This window comes from Macadamia integrifolia, unplaced genomic scaffold, assembly GCF_013358625.1.
Source record: "Macadamia integrifolia cultivar HAES 741 unplaced genomic scaffold, SCU_Mint_v3 scaffold368, whole genome shotgun sequence".
NCBI lineage: Eukaryota > Viridiplantae > Streptophyta > Magnoliopsida > Proteales > Proteaceae > Macadamia > Macadamia integrifolia.
The window spans coordinates 188,371-205,754 of NW_024869721.1; the positions used below are offsets into that span (position 1 = coordinate 188,371).

Genomic DNA, 17,384 nt, shown 5'->3' on the forward strand with positions numbered 1-17,384 from the left:
ATTAGTACCTGTTTAAAAGAAGGAAAATGTCCAAATCTAGCTTCTGGATATTAATTTTCCATCAAGTGCTCCCAAAGCTATAGTCTTGCCACGGGCCACTAAAATGTTGCCACCAAGCTCAGATGGAAATTTTGTCAAGGAACTTGCATTGGAAAATTCATTGAAAAACTTGCCTTTCTGTAAATATTTAAGTAAAAATTGTATTTTATTTAAATGTAAATAAGTGTTGGAAGCAATTCCGCTAAAGTTTCTTCCATATATCACTCTATTTTTTTTTTCGAATCGCGTTTTTCGCCAGGTTATCTTTGTGTAAAATTAAGAAAAAAATATTTATGGGTTAAAACTTATGAGTACTTTCTAAAAGCAAAAATATTAAAAACTTGTGGGTTAGAAGTACTTTTAATCTGCCACTTAACAAATAACCACACGTGCATTTGCACATGCAAGTTTTCTAGTATATATATATATATATATATATATAAACTTTGAAGATTGAAAGTCATCTTCGTTGTTAATGATGCCAATGGAAGGGTTATTTTGGATTTTTTCTAATTTGATATGATTCGAAGTCCACTGGAGGAATGCAGGGGTGGGTTGGCCAAAGGGAATGCAACGATTATAGAAGAAGAAGAAGAAAAAAATATTTTTTTCATAGTAGAAGAAGATGACAATTTGAAGAAAAAAAATATGGAAGAATACGAGCAACGGAATAAACAAACAAAATAAAAATTGGGGTAAAAATGTCAAAAAAACATTTAAATGAGGATAGAGAACTATATTAGATAGTTTTGTAAACTAAAACCCAATATTGTGTAATTTTGTGAAGTGAAATAGGACAAGAGTAATTTGGTAAGAGCAAACCCAAAAGTGAGTAATCTTGTAAGTTGACGCATGATGTTAAAGTGAGATTATTGATGATGACAAGAGTGAAGGGTAATTTGTGATATCATTATTTCTGTATTTGTCGAGTAAACAAATGATATTCTATATTATTATTGCATCAATCTTTTTTTTTTTCACAATTTTGTCTATTTCTTTTTTATGTTACATTACTTTTTTTTTTTTTGTAACAAAAAAAGGTGCTCCATGGTAGTGATCATAGCCCCCCGGACAAGCCCCCAAATGGCAAGCAACACTTTCGCAGGACTAATGGGCGATAGTGGGGCATGCCAAGAGTCGAACCCACAACCAGTCGTTTTATGTTACATTACCTAATGTATGTGAGTTCGGAACTTCATGCCATAGCTTTTATTTCGTTGTCTATTAACATATCTTCTTATTTTTTTTTTTATCTATATTTAACTAGTTTCCACATTTTTATTGTAATTTTGCTTGTATTTTGACCAAACTTTCCACCAAAATTCTATTCATTTTTCATTTTAATTATTAATAAAACATTTTATGAATTTTGTAGTATTATATTGATTAATATCATATCAATATTTTCATTTTTTTTTTTTAAGAATAATGTACACATTTATAGTAAAAACAAAAATTGGTCAGTATTCCATTAAAATAATTATTTTTGGAATTTTTTTTTTCATTTTTTGACTTTGTATATTTAGTACCATTTGTTTTTTAAATGTAATTATTTTTTATAAATATAAAGTGGGATTTTTCAAGTTTTTAGGCCGATCCGGCCCGAACCAGGGAGATATGTATCAAATCGGTATCCCGAGTCCCGACCCTGTTTACTAAAGGCGGTCAAGTGTGATTCAAAATTCAAAAGTTTCAAACGTTGTGGGTTAAGGCGTAGAATCAGGCTGTAACGGTAAGAAGTCGTGCCAAAGAACTCGATCTCCAAATCCCAGAAACCCAAAAACCTCTTCAATTTTGGCTGTTCGTCTCTCTCAAACCCTGTCTTTTCTCCACTGCTCTGGTGTGGAAATCGATCGCACATCCTCAATATCGCAGGTGAATGTTCCTCTCTCTGTTGTTTTTTTTTTTTTTTTTTCTGCAAAAGAGAACTTCTGGAAGAATGAAACTAATTTCCGTTGGTGTACCATAGTGAAATTTCAAATTCTCTTTTCCATTATTGCTTGGTGAAGCTTCGGTCATGGTAGGTTGAAGATCGGACAGTATCATCTCCTTCTACTCCATTTGCCTTGCCTTCAGTTTCTCTTGCTGGAGTCGTGGCAAAGAACTCGATCGTCAAATCCCAGAAACCCAAAAGCCTCTTCAATTTTGGCTGTTCGTCTCTGTCAAACCCTATCTTTTCTCCACTGCTCTGGTGTGGAAATCGATCGCACATCTGGTTTAAGGCGTAGAATCAGGTTGTAACGGTAAAAAGGTAAGAAGTTGCGCCAAAGAACTCGATCGCCAAATCCCAGAAACCCAAAGCCTCTCCAATTTTGGCTGTGCGTCTCTCTCAAACCCTATCTTTTCCCCACTGCTCTGGTTTGGAAATCGATCGCACATCCTCAATATCACAGGTGAATGTTCCTCTATCTCTCTCTGTTTTTTTTTTCTTCAAAAGAGAACTTCTGGAAGAATGAAACTAATTTCCGTCGGTGTACCAGTGAAATTTCAAATTCTCTTTTCCATTATTGCTTGGTGAAGCTTCGGTCATGGTAGGTTGAAGATCGGACAGTATCATCTCGGGTGAAACATGTAAGTTATATGTTATTGGTTTCTCTCTCTTTTCTTTGATGTTCTCTTCATGCTGTGAAAGATTGTGTTTATTTTGTTTATGTATTTTTTCAAGGAGTATTGATTTCTAAACTCTGGCTTTTGGTCTATATATCTGATTGTGGATGTTGATGATGCAGGGGAGCTGTCAAATTGGAACTCTGGTGTCCTGAAAACATTAATGGAGTAGCAGTAAATCCACAGCCAGATTGTAGTTTGGATATTCTCACTACAGAAATGAATTCCCTGCATCTCAATGCCTCTTTCTTGCGCCATGTGCCCTTTGTTAAATCAAGAATCTGGTAAGCCCTTTTTTGTAAGCGCTTGTTCCTCTCTTTCACTGTTCTTCTGTTCAGTAGATAAGCCATACAGGATGAACTTGAATGAAAAACATTTAAATAAAGAATGCTGTAGTAATACACTTATACATATACATTGCGCTCATGGTAAAGTATTTCACATGTGCAATAACTTCACCAATTATAGCAATTAGGATTTTAGACATCCAAATGGTTAATAGCATTTTGTTCAAGGAATATAAGAAAAATTTTGCGCATTGAATTAGAAAAATTAGAGTTAAGAGAGTTAAGAAGAAGAGGATGGTATTCACAGACTACTGCTTACAAGTGCCACATGCCCACATGCCACTTTTGAGGAAACCATTGAATTCCCAAACCATTGGATTGTTCACACCATTGAGAATCTCTATAGGCAACAGAAAATCCCATGAGCTCAGAAGCGAGGGAAACAACACATTTAAGTATTGGGTGTTGAATGGAAACAAGAATCATGGGCAACTTAACCCAATGGTGTGATATTTGGACCTAATTGTCTTGTGAGGTTTTGATGGCTGAATGGAGTGCAAGGTGGAATAGCTAAGCAACCTTGCCTTTTACAAGTTCGATATTGGTGCACTTGAGAATGTGAAAACAGAGCTTCAAGAGGCATAATTTATCTGGTTTGAGCCTTTTCTTCCTACTCCCCTCCACCTTTTCAGTTTAGAATTCATTTGCTTACTAAAAATTGTGTGCTTCGGTTGCAATTTTTGTTATTAACATATTTCTATTCAATAAAAGCTATAATTTACATCAGCTGGTAAAGAACCTGGTTTCTGTAATGTTTTAGCCATAGGTAGCATTTTAGCCAAAATGACATTATCTTATTTTGTTCCTTAATTAAGATGAGAAATTAAACTGTCGACTGAAAAGAGTTTTTCTTCACTTGATGTACATCTACCCAGTCTAGTTCCTTTATACAGACAGAATTAATTGATAGGCAGAAACTAGAGTTAGATACGGAAGATCGACCAGCATTGGGGCTCCGTTTGAGGTCTGGAATATCTTCTACATGTTCTACAGGGTTGGGCCTTGATTCTCACAAATTGGAAGCATTCACTAACTTCTATTTTTCTTTTAACGGATGATGATGAATTTGAGATGACTAAGGCACATAGTGGCAAGATCATCAGCTTGGCTGATGAGTGTGTGTGTGTGTGTGTGTTTTGTTTTTTGTTTTTTTTGTGAGAGCTGCATGTTTATTTTCTAACTTTATAAGCTTCCTGATTACAGCTAGGTTTCAATCTTATTTCTTAAGAATATTTGCTAAAATCGCAGGAGTTGGAACTCTCATTGTCCAAAGATTTGTCTTAGAATGCTGATTATTACCCTTACTTTTTGGAAAATTCAGGCATTTCTTGTGTTCAAATTTGGCCAATGAGGGGTGGAACCACCTGTGTTAGCTATGTGACAAGTTGGTTATGAGCTAAATGAAACTAAGGATCACAACTAAACCACTCCATCTATCTTTACAACTACTTGGAGACCAGCTATATGGCATTGTTGAAATTATCCTCTTCATCCATTATCACTTTTAAATTAAGTTCGTTTATGATTTAAAGTTTGTTTCTGATTTATGGTTTTTTATTTTTATCAATTTGTAGTTTATGTATGAGTCTTTTTATCCTTGGGATGACTAAACCCCAACTAATCAAGATATTCTAATTATTGTTTTAATCAATTTGCACTAAAGTAAATGTCATGAGATAAAAAACTGTACCCATTTCTGTTTTGTAGGACTGCATACATTATTACCCTCCACAAACACCATAGTGGCGGGAAAATCGTGCATTGGCTACGCCTGTTCTGGACTGGTCTCTTGCTATGTTTTCAGGCTTAGTCCATATTAGTGGGTTTCATTGCAAATTTATAAGTAACCTTATATTTAAGCTGCAAGTCTGAGATGGATCTACTATAGTACTCAGTGTTCCTTCTTTATTTTTACTTTCATCCAAGATTCTGCTTGTTTATATAACTGGATATCGTTTATTTCTTTGGTTGCAAATTTATTATACTGTTGGTGCATTACTTTGTTCCTTCCCTTGCATTACTCTGTTTCTTTCTTTACTTTCTGCAATGATTACCATAGTCCCTTTTGTCGTTTGGGGGACTTTGGGGCTGAGAACTTTAGGTCTTGGATTTTCTTTATTCGAAAAGGGTTAGTTAAGTGAGGATTACTCCAAATATTTACGATTGTAGGAAGTAGGGTCAATCCTAAAGCACAAGTTGTTGAATGCATGGACAAACCTAATGTAGACTAGGATAGGGGTCTAACCAAGTCTCAATCTGCAGGAACTTTTAAACCAAAGAACAACCATAAACCAGCCACAAACACTTGCACAAAAAATCAGACTATAGAAGACAGCAGACTAAACAAGATAAGGCTATCGACCTCAAATCAGTAGAGGTTCTTAGAACAGATAAATATAGCTGATAACAGGGACTGATAAGTAATTTAAATAGGTTCAAATCAACTGTAAACACTGAACCATAGGTCAAAGAAACCATAGGAATTAAATCAGACCTATCGACATAGGTTCTAGACAACACAGGTTACTAAAAGACGAAAATAAGGAGATTTTTATTAACTCCAATATGGCTGGTCAGAACCAGACCAAAGCAGGGTCGATCCTTGCCCAGGTGGGGAGGAATGATCGACCAGAACTATGGGCCAAAACAAGGACTTAAACTGCTACAGATAGCAGAGGTCGATTATGAGTTCTGCAGGAATTTCTGGGCAGAATTTAAGAAAGTAAATACCTAGTTTGTTTGGCAGCAGTAGAACCTTGATAATAAAGCTTGAAAAAAGATAAGAAGACTTGTAGAAACCCTCCTGAACTTCACGTCGCAAGGAATCTCTTGGATCAGACACCAAACCCTTCTTCTTTGATCAAACACAAAGAAACACTCCGGAGGAGAAAACGCAGCAGTATATTTTTTTAGTTATGAAAATCGTGGGCAATGAGAGGGCCCTTTCCTTTATTTATAATAGCAACTTAGAAGTTACTAAATCTGAGCTACTAAAACTACTAACATGTAGTTACTAAAAACTGAAATTGTAAACTAACGAAAAAGGAAACTAAATATAGTCTGTAATTAGAAACTAATAATGGACTGAAATTAGAAACTAAATAATGAAACTAGTGAACCCCATCACAGCCTAACTAAAAAGGAAACTAACTAGTAATCCCCTACTCAATCTTAGAGCCCCTCTTTTAGACCTATAAAAGTAGCCTAATACACTCCAAACCACATGGACTGAAGGCCCAACCCAACCCTAGGCTTATTCCTAATAAAACAAACCTATTTTGATTATTAATCTGCATCAAAACCCTTATATGGCTTGGATGTTTATTCAGCAACTTGATTTTGGACTCATCCTAAGACAGATAATAACAGTTGATATAACACATATAAGCTATAGAAAATATATTAGGCCTGGTTGGTTTGATCGTTAAATAGCCATCAGTGCAAGTACTAGAGTTTTTATTTCTTGCTTTTCTTACCTATTGAAATCTGAATCTGAAAAGATAATCACGTGCTTGAAAAGAGAAATTTTACAACAGAAAATTTTCTCTCATGTTCCTATGAAGTTTGCACTCACTGGGATTTTAAAGTTGATTGTTCTGCTTTCAGGGCTTCCTCATCGCAATGTGTTTAACTGTCATGGAAAAATTTTCATTTGGAATTGATTCATAGCCCTGTCAAGTGAATTAAGCTTCTCTATTACAAAAAAAAAGGTATTCGATTCCCCTTTTCTTATTTGGGCTGCTCTGGTTAGTGATCAGTGAGAAAGCTCGATGAAAATGTGAGTCTTCCTCTTCATCATTTTCTTGTTATTTTGATTCTAAATGGAATCTAGTTAAGGCATTACAATTGATTTCCTCCAGTAGGATTGATGTGATGAGGATCCGATGATAGAGGTCGTTCATTGAGGAGCCTCTGTTCTTTGCTATTGGAACCGTTGGTATTAGGTTTGAAGGGCAACAATGTTATGCGAGGATGGTGGCTCTAAATCTTGATGAGTTTGATAGCCATAATCACTGCATCTATCCTACCAAAGCTATTTTAGGTTGATTCACTACATTTGGACATCCTCCATATGCTTTCTGTGGTGTTTCTGCCTACCTAGATACATTGATTGGAATTTCTCCCTATTTGCATGCTAGTTGAAATATGCACATTGTTTTATCGACAGGATAACTTATGTCAGAATTTATGGAAGTAGTATATAGGATCATGATTCGTAGTTCCTAACTTGTTCCCAACTAATCAAAGATCCATTTCTTTCCTCTTTTGAGGTTCTTGGGCTCTGCCCTCTTGCATATTTTTTTTATTTCTCTCTCCTATTAGCTAACCTTTTTCTTTTGTTTTCTTTTTAAAGAGATTGGGGGGACTGATGCGGATCTGGATTTCACAACTAGAATCGAATTGCTCAGTGGCCCAACCAATAGTGCAATCATCAAATGTCAAACAATAATGGCAAATTCTTGTAAATAAACCGAAGTTGCTAAAGTAATGTCACTCTTTAAATAATCCAATATTTTATGGTGTTACTTGGTAGCTAATGGAGAAGGATGTAATAGGGATTAGATTTATTAAGCATTGATAAATTAGGAAGTGATAAAAAATAAGGGCAGAAAGTAGATAATAAGAGAAAGGATGGGCAACGATATGAGAATAAAAACAAAAGAAAGACTTCAACACAAAAGACAGACAAAAAATATAAAACTGAGTTTCGACAAAGGGAGGAAGTCACGTATGAGGTTGAGGGGTAATATTAGAATGGACAAAACTCAATGACAAGGTGTAAATACTGAGAAAAGGAAGGACAATCTGAATAGTGGGGGTAAAGGCATTAACTAACTAGAATAAGGAGAGAAACATGGGTCATATTCAACCTTGGGAAGGGACTATAGGCGATGGAACCAGAAGAGAAGATGAGTTTGAGCAACAGTACTCCCTCATGCAAGATCGATTTGAGCTGAAGTCTCAGGAAACCATTCCATACCCACTAACCTATTAAACCAATGCAACAAACACCGAAATTAACTAATAAATTTGTGAAACAAGGCTTGGTGATATCCTCCAGTTCAAGCCTGAAACTTGGCTTGGATCTCAGGTTGGAGGAGGGCTTTGGAGCTGGGGCTTGAGGAGTTATTTCTCCCAAGGGGAATAAACCTATGGCCAAAGTCTGAGTCTTAACAGATCAGACCGTGGGGGAAATTAATCAATCTGAATCGGGCTGCAACTACCGCCCAGAAATAGGGACGGAGAAAAATAAACCTGAAAAGAAAATAAAAAGAGGTAGAGAAAAGAGAAGAGAGAAGGGGAAAAGCAATCATGGTATCAAGCCAAAGCTTCATTCAGAGTTTCAATTATAAAAAAATCCAATTAAATCGTTAGGTACAAGCTGATATTTAAATATTAAAGTAAACGTACTTCCTATTTTGAAGCTGAAACAAACATTGCATCTAATCTAAAAATAGAAACAAATTCTCACTCAAATAAGAATACTACCAAACTAAGTTCTAACTCTAAAAAGGAAAGAAATAAAGGAATAAAATCAAAAGATATCCCTAAACTCAACGCCCAACTACATCAGGGACCCAATGATAGATCAAAAGAATACAAATTTGTACACTGCAGAATTCAGATTGTTTACTCAAGAAATTTTGGACCCTCTTACATTTAGAACATTCTTGTTGTCTCTTAAGGTAAAAGAAAAATGCTTCTGAGATTATTCCTTTGAGACTTGAATGTTTGTGTCACAATCACCTAGTGGAAACTCTTTTCAACCTTGAATTCCTGAACCCTTCCCTAGCTAACTAAAGTAAAGTAGCAACTGAAAATAAAAACAGTATTTAAAGTTGGATTTCCAATCATTGGAATTTTATTTATGTAACAACTTTGGGCTTGATTACTTATGCCCATTGGAATGAATCAAAGCTGAGATACAAACTAAGTTAAAAATTACCATATATGCTTATACATCAATTCCATGTCTCACTGTCGACTATTCTGCCTTTACTCTTGATTCCAATGTGGTATTCACAGAGTACTGCTTCCAATTGCCACATGCCACTTTTGAGGAAACCATTGAATTCCTTAACCACTGGCTTGTTCACACCATTGTGAATCTCTATAGGAAACAGAAAAGCACAGGAGCTCAGAAGCGAGGGAAACAATACATTTAAGTATTGGGTGTTGAATGGAAACAATAATCATGGGCACACCGTAACCCAATGGTGCCATATTTGGACCTAATTGTTTTGTGAGTTTTTGATAGCTGAATGGAGTGTAAGGTGGAATAGCCAAGCAACCCTGCCTTCTACAACAATTAAGGAGTTAGACCTCATCCCTTTCAGGTAGAGCATCCTAATAAATGAGTTGTAAATCCTTGATGTGGTCATATTTGTGGAAAGCAAAAGGTCATCTTAAATCCAAATATTTTCTATGGAAATTGTTAATGAATGGTGTTCACACTAAAAGTAACCTCAATTGTCTCTTTTTTTTACCTGATAATTGTCCCTTCTGTCATCGTGATCGAGAAACTGATTGACATTTATTCCTTTCATGTCAATTTTTCAAACATACTTGGGCATGCAATTGGGGTGTTGGGTCTTACAAATGAATATCTTCGAGGGGAGTCAACTTTCCATACATATTTGGGCAGTTGGGGTAGTGGTACAGCAGGGGATGTAGAGTTGTAGAAGTGGGCATGGGAGGTGTTCCCTTAATTAGTAAACATGAAAGGTAAAAAGGTATGGGGTAAAAAGAGAAAGTATGGGCTATGGTATTGGGGGTATAGACTATAGGGTATAATGGTTATGTATTGGACATATAAGTGTAAGGGTTTACGGCCCGACACATTTATAGCCCGACCTAGACCAACCCAATTGAAAAATATGTCAGGCTCAAGCTCACATGTTTATTAAACGGATGTTCACGGTGCAGGTAGCTAGCCCGTAGGGTGCCCAACTGAACCGACTGACTATAGGTCTGGCCTAAACAGACTCATTGTAGCCCGACCTAGCCCGCTCGACCCCCTTTATTAAAAAACAACCATAATCTCATATCATTTATCTTCCTTATTGAAGATTTGGGTCACCTTCTACTATGATTATTTTTTGTATAAAGTTATAGCGATTTAATGTTCAAATTGAATAATTATGGGCCTTCATTCATAATTTAACTATTTGGCTTGGCCACATCAACCATAATCTCATATCATATTTATTATATTTTTTTTCCCCTTACCTTTACTTTTGACTATATTTACATGGTAAAATGAAAACCAAAATATAGACCCAATCAAATAATCAAACCGATAGTAAACTGATAAGTAAACAAAACCTTCAAACCAAAACCCAATCAAAACCGATGCACCCTTATTGGTTCATGTTTTGATTTCACTCAGTCTCACATTGAAACTAGTGAAATTAAACCAAAACTGGTTTGAAATTGACACCTCTTATGATGCAGGATTCGGCTCCTCTCCTTAGCGCCCATAGCTACTTGGGCGAGTGCCATGTGGTGAGGCCATGATCCAACAGTTCTTGGCCCCTTGTTCTCTGAGCCATTGTCAACGCCTTTCTCAAACCGTTGGATCATTACCTTGACATGTGGCGCTCGCCCAGGTAGCTATGGGTTGGGAACAAAACTTGGCTACTACCTAGGTTGTAGCCAAGTAGCTGCAACCCCTAGTACCAGCCAAGGGAATAGAATCTCATGGGTAGGAGTGGAAAAATTCATCATAGATGGGTATTTTCAAATCTGCCCCTAGGATTCCATTTCCTTGGCTGTTATCAACAGCTTAGGGATGTCAATTCTAAGCCCGTACCGGTAGGCCCGATCGAGCCCGACACGTTTATGGCCCGACCTAGATCGACACATTTATATGTCCGACTTGAACCGACTCGTTGTAGCCCGACCCCTTTAATACTACATAAAATTTTTATTGTGCCACTACTAGTAAGAAACTAATTAAGTTTTCTTACCTTTTGCTTTGTAGTGTGATTTGATTTAATTAAGCTTTATTTTATAAGTTGTAATGGTCATAATCTCATCTTTTCTTTTCAAAAAGAACAACCATAATCTCAACCCACTTAAGAATAGAATTTTAGGGTAGACACGTTTAAAAGCCCGTTTAGAGCTCTTGTAGGTTTAAATAGGTCCATAGCTTAGTTAAAGCCCGATTAAGGCCCATTTAAGGAAGCTCGATTAAAGGCCGACACCGATCGACCCAATTATAAACTGTACCATGTCCCCCAAAGCTAGGCTCGTTTACTTAAATGGGTGTTCACGGTACAAGGCTTTCAAGTGGTCAAGGCCGATTAGGTCTAATCGAGATCGACCCGGCCGACTAATTGACACCCCTACAACAGCTACTTGACTGCAACCCAAGCAGCGGTGAAATTTTTTTCATGGGCTGACCTGGGCAATGGGCCCTAAGAAGAGGAGCCAGATCTGATTGTACATGCCTCTTAGTCGGGAATGGATTTTGTACAGGCCTCTTTAGGCGGGAATGGTAAAATTTCCTACCCACTACAGAGAGTATAGATGATAAAAAATGAGAGAATCAGAATAGGTAGGAGGCAGAAAAGGTTTACCGGGCAGAAAAGGGGCTGGGTATCCAAATCCAAACCCCGCCTCATCGACTCTCCTCAACCAACTCCGTCATCTCTACTCTCTCCTCCCTTCCCATCTCGTCAACCCTAACGCCTCATTTCCAGATCTCTTCTCGGGGGTTTTTTTTTGGTTACGTGCAAATGCGCTTCTCCGGCTAGCTGTATTAAGCAGATGTTGAAACTCTTTTCATGGCGTTCTGCAGCTTCTCAAGCTTTACTCTCAAACATAAACCTCTCAATTCATCTATTGGGTCCTAGTCCATCGGTTCTCTTCAACTTTCGTTCTCTTAACCATTGTCCAACTCCAACTGACGACATTTCTAACCCTCCTTTCTTCCTTCTTCCAACACTATATTCTGTTTGACCTACCCTTTAATTTCAGACTCTCTTACTGAGACCAACCCGTTGATCTAGCTGAAAGGGTTTCGAGAACCATCAAGCTTCCCTCCCCTGTTTGGTCTGTAGGGCCATGTCTGACTCTCTTCATATTTCACCCTCCTCTGTTTGGAGAACCATCAAGTCTAGATCTGCACATGGAAGTTTCTCATCTAAAAATACATTGTGTGATAATTCTGGTTTGCCTGTACTTGAACCAAACAATCGTGATAAGTTAGCTGGTAATATTTCTCAACGTTCATTGACACAAAGTATTGGGAATGAAATTTCTGTCCGAGTAGGTGCATCTGAGAGTGTGCCTGGGCCCTCAAATACCAATTTCAGTGACAGAAAGCAACAGCCTTTTCATTCTTCCTTTTTAAGTGAGCCGGCGAATTTGTTGTCTATGGAATCAAGAAATTTAGATGGTAAATGTGAAGATCCAATGGTGAAATCTGGTAGGTTGGTCAGATCTTCTGAAGTCCATTTTACTGATTTGAAGATGGAGAGGTCAGAATGTGGTACTGCATTCAATTCCTCAAATTTTTCTCCAGTTGCCAATTTTTCTAAATCAGCAAAGATTGCTAATTCTGAGATACCATATGAGAACAAGAGTGTGCCAGTCATACATGGATCTGATGGTGATTCTTCTAGAATGCATATATTTTGTCTTGAGCATGCTGTGGAAGTGGAAAAGCAAATTGACGTTATCGGAGGAGTGCATATGTTGCTACTATTACATCCAAGTGAGTTTGGTTATGGATGACCGGCCATAACCAAGTACCTGGTGCAGCACAGGCGTGTGCATATGGATGACTGCCCACTGAAGTGCCCATGGAAAGGGTGCAAGATGACGTTCAAGTGAGCATCTTCACTTGAAATCAGTTACTTTATTGTTCAACTAAAAAAGTGATTGTCCTTTTGGTTTTTAATAATGTTAATCAAAGGTCAAGAAAAATGTGTTTCTGGAGCAACTCATCAGTTTGCTGGAGCAGGCTGTGCAATATCCTAGAATTATCTCATTCTGGATTCTCTAGCTCATTTTGGATACCCTGAAATTCTTGGATCAAATTACAAAATAGAGTTGGGTTATACCCACTGCCATGCCAATGAATGCTTACCCAAACAATCACTTGAAAAAACACCCATTCCCAGTCGAGGCACCATAGAAAATCTGAGTTTAATACCCTATTACTTGGGTGAGGAACAACTGTGTGGTGAACTGCAGAGTAATCTGCAACATGTGTTGCATGCAGTGTCAATGACCTGTGAGTCAGAAGAAGTAAATCAGTCATCAAAACAACCCACCAATGTCCAAGAACAGTTTTGGCTCTTAGGCTTTTTGTTGGTTAGGTAGATCTTGAGTTGGGAGATTGTATTGCGCCTTTAGATTGGGTTGGGGTTGGTAACACCTTGGGCAAGGTTTTGTTTTACCTTGACAGCTCTGCTCAGACACAAGCTCTTTCTATGTTAGAAATGCAAACTAATTTATTTGCAGCTTTTAAATACCTGTTACTCAGAGAAAATAGAAACAGAACAGGGGAAAACCTAGACCTGTTGGGCCCTTCTCTGTTTTCTTTCCAAATTCAAATCATTATTTCTTGTCTGGGTTGGTGCTTATGAAATTAGAAATAGAACAGAGGAAAACCTAGACCTGTTGGGCTCTTCTCTGTTTTCTTTCCAAAATCAAATTTTTATTTCTTGTCTGGGTTGGCAACTGGGTCTAGCTACTGGTAATGGTAATCCATTTCTGATCATCAATTTAGTGTCATCATATCAAAACCTTGTATTCCCTCACCCCTCTTCACTCTCTTCCATGTTCAAATCTTGAGTTCAAAAGAGCAAGCCAGAGTTGTAGTAAAAACAACTTATGAGAAGTGTGTGTGTGTGGGTGTCAAATGGAAGCAAGCTAGATGGTTTGTTTCAATTGTTTTATTAAATGCAGAAAAGGAAGAAAGCATACATCAATCAGCCCACTTTAGATTGCCAAAAATTGCAAGCGTCAACAATTAACCAACCCACTCTAACTTTGGTTTCAAGTTTCAATTAGGTGGAGATTATTTGTTGACACAGCTTTTTACTAATGGATGGATTTGTAAACAATTAATGGGTGGCCAATTGCAGGAGGGAGAGCCATATCCCTTGAGGAGGTTGCAAAGGTTGGAGGCAACAACGCGTTCTTGCAAAGCTCCTTACCAGACCGATTACGTGCTTTTGATCCATCTACTGAGACATCTGAGTCATCCCATCACGCATTCGGAACAGCATTTCCTCGTGGATTTGCCTTGGAATTCCTTCAGGTGTTTTCAGGTCCTCCGGTGGTTGCCTATAAGTTCAGACATTGGGGTTATATGGAGGGTCCTTTCAAAGGCCATGCTCCAACTGGGGAGAGAGTTGAATTGTATGGAGTAAGCATCGTTGAGGTACATCCCTTCTCCTTATTTTGTTTTACCTTTGAAAACCTCACTAAAATTGTTTGTTTTAGCTAAATTGTGCCATAGGGTGGAGATCTGATTTATGCGTATCATGGGTGGTATGTGGCTTTAGGTTGACGAATTCATGCAAATTGAGAAGCTGGAGTTCATTTATGATGCCGCGGAATTGCTTTCCGGACTTCTTAAGGGTCCTGTTTTGAAGGAATTTGAATCTGACACCTCACCAAAATCATCTCTCCATTGCCCTTTCTTGAAAGAGGTGTAGGAGTTTGTCATTAGGAGTTGAACTATGTATGATTATCCTGTTCCTATGCGACATTTTACTGAAATTCCCTTAAATTTGGCTATGAGATAGGAAATGAAAACTGTTGGCGCTACAAGTGACATGAATATATTATGAATAATGAGTAAGGAGTGTTGGCATCAACAATTTATGAATGGCAAAAAATCATGGTTAATGCGATCGTGTCCAGGACCCAGGTGACTCAAAAGTGAATTCAAGGAGTAACTATGGAATAAAATGCTGGGTTACACTAAGTTTCCAACACTAACAAGGATGAAAGCCATTCACTTGACTCCATTAAATTTGTTGCGGTAAAGTTACGGCAGTGGCAAAATTTGGTCCCTTTGCCAAAGCACCAATGAAGTAGATTGGGGGACTGAATATTTCACATCCTCATCAAAATAGATAATAGCACGCCATTTGATGCAGCACAGCTCAGACAAGGTCAATGACGAAAATTGGTGTGATAATGTGATCAGGATCATCACTTGCCTATTATTATTATTTTTTCACAAGTATGCCCCTAAATAGAGTTGAAAGGTAAAATAGGACTTGTGTAGCTGGGATCATATGGTTAGTGGGATAAAGCCTAGTTGAGTGGAGTTGAGTTACAGTCGAGAAAAATTCAGAGAGTAAAAAATGAACTGCAGATGATACGGTGGAAAATCATATGATCATATTAAGTACTCACAAGTGATAAATGCAAGTAGACTACCTAATAAACTATCATCGGCTTGTGGAAATTAATTCTAAAGCCTTCTCACTTGTAGGATTTGAACACAAGACCTTATCCAGAAAATATCTGAAAGCAGTAAGATGAACACACCAGAACATCAAATTTATGGCTAAACACCATTTCTAAATGTTTATTGATCTTCTTCAATGCATTTCACTTGTTCCCACATATTCCCCATGTGTTTGGCATCCATACTGGTGCTGCATCCCATGTACTACCAAACATGATTACCCAGAATAATGACATTTCTACTAGAAAGACATCTACTCAAACACTACTAAGGGATGCGAGGATCCTACTTTTAACAGTGTCAATTTGGAGTCCAACCCAATTCTCATTTCCCTTTCATGCCCCTAATTGTACAAATAACCATTTAAACATGGTTAGCCTTGGAATTTTGTCCAGTAAACTATAACCACCATATGGGATATCCTTGGAACATGGGTTGTACAATAAACTACTCTCTCTCTCTCTCTCTCTCTCACACACACACACACACACACACACTCCATTTCTCTCCCTTTTTCCCTCCTTGGTTACCTATCCTACCATGGGAAGTTAATAAACTAGCCTTTGCAATACTCAAGTAGTTGTACATGATGCAAAAACTTGTCACCAACAATAGAGTGGGTGGAGAGCCCATATTTCCAAGGACTAGTCACTCTCATGTATACTAGCTTCTATGACTTAGGTGAGGATTTTTTTATTAGTTGTACATACTAACACTCCCTTAGAATCCTTTTTTTTTTTAGGTAAAACCCCCTTAGAATCTTGAATGACCAACCCAATGGCAACATGTCAACCAACAATCAATGAATGAGTGGAGAGCCCATATTGCCAAGGACACCCACTCTCATGTACACTAGCATTTATGACTTGAATGAGGCCTTGCTTATTAGTTGTACATACTAACACTCCTTGCATAAATAAAGAATGACCAACCCAATGACAACATATCAACCAACAATCAATGAATGTGTTTTAGAGCCCATATTGCCAATGACTAGTCACTTTCATGTATACTACCATTTATGACTTGAGTGAAGATTTGCTTATTAGTTGTACATAGTAACACTCCCTTAGTATCCTATTTTGTTTTTGTTAAAATCCCTTAGAATCTTGAATGACCAACCCAATGGCAACATGTCAACCAACAACCAATTAATGGGTGGAGAGCCCATATTGCCAAGGACACCCACTCTCATGGACACTACCATTTATGACTTGAGTGAGGCCTTGCTTATTAGTTGTACATACTAACACTCCCATATTGCCAAGGACTAGTCACTCTCATGTATAGTCTCATTTATGACTTGAGTGAGGAGGTTCCTAAGAAGAAGTCCTCTTCTAAGTTATCACTCATCTCTTATATATATGTATTACTTAGTCTTGTTGATTCAAAGCCCCTTAAGAATTCCAATTGAAAATAGCACTAGAGAAATGTCTTCCACTTCTATGATTGAGAAGGTTCCTAAGAAGAAGTCCTCTTCTAAGTGTGAGGAAGAATCACCTCTAAAGAAAAAAAAATCATTTCACCCAAAAGCTTCCCCTAGTCATGAAGAGGATGTCTCTCACCCAAAAGCCTCTCCTCACCATGAAGAGAAGTCGAAGATGAGGCCTCTTCATTCAAGAATGGGCAAGGAGAAGATGCAGTCCAAGATTGAGAAGTTCAATAAGAGGTTGGATCGACTAGGGAAGATGAATGAGACTATTGAACAAGTGGTTGATCCGGTCACTCCCACCGAAGCTCCAACTCCGGACCGCATTGAAAGGGGGAGTTCTTCACTTAAGCCAATATATGTGGTAGACCCAAAATCACCCCCTAAATCTCCCATTTACATCAACCTTTCAGATATTGATGATGAAGAAGTGGATGGTGCACTTATATTCCATCCTATTTTGTACAATGATGGTTGTGGTGGAAGTGGAGGAGGTGAAGTGAGTGGTGATGAACATGAGGAG

At 37.7% G+C, this 17,384-nt stretch overlaps 1 protein-coding gene across 12 annotated transcripts; it reads left to right on the forward strand.

Annotated features, from left to right (window-relative positions):
- The first annotated feature begins 1,723 nt into the window (after positions 1 to 1,723).
- Positions 1,724 to 14,780, forward strand: LOC122068304 (pathogen-related protein-like). 12 transcript variants are annotated; one of them, XR_006137062.1, is made up of 6 exons: positions 1,724 to 2,432; positions 2,520 to 2,610; positions 2,769 to 2,930; positions 6,600 to 6,771; positions 12,271 to 12,829; positions 14,093 to 14,224. XR_006137062.1 is itself a non-coding variant. In XM_042632185.1 (6 exons), exons 4-6 carry the CDS (start codon positions 2,885 to 2,887, stop codon positions 14,666 to 14,668), a joined length of 498 nt encoding a protein of 165 aa, XP_042488119.1. In that variant the 5' UTR covers positions 1,726 to 1,914; positions 2,009 to 2,432; positions 2,520 to 2,610; positions 2,769 to 2,884; the 3' UTR covers positions 14,669 to 14,780. The 12 variants fall into 12 exon arrangements, 3 of the variants coding, with proteins under 3 accessions (XP_042488119.1, XP_042488118.1, XP_042488120.1); XR_006137061.1 differs by lacking the exon at positions 12,271 to 12,829 and adding an exon at positions 9,112 to 9,331 and having other exon boundaries at positions 1,725 to 2,432; positions 14,093 to 14,219; XM_042632185.1 differs by lacking the exons at positions 6,600 to 6,771; positions 12,271 to 12,829 and adding an exon at positions 14,516 to 14,780 and having other exon boundaries at positions 1,726 to 1,914; positions 2,009 to 2,432; positions 14,093 to 14,391.
- The last annotated feature ends 2,604 nt before the right edge of the window (positions 14,781 to 17,384 follow it).

Bases quoted from the DNA above. Each gene is read 5' to 3' on its own strand.
- LOC122068304 (XM_042632185.1), top strand. From the start codon at position 2,885: ATGCCTCTTTCTTGCGCCATGTGCCCTTTGTTAAATCAAGAATCTG. The intron at 2,931-14,092 runs GTAAGCCCTTTT...GGCCAATTGCAG, and splicing joins TTTGTTAAATCAAGAATCTG to GAGGGAGAGCCATATCCCTT. The intron at 14,392-14,515 runs GTACATCCCTTC...ATGTGGCTTTAG, and splicing joins ATGGAGTAAGCATCGTTGAG to GTTGACGAATTCATGCAAAT.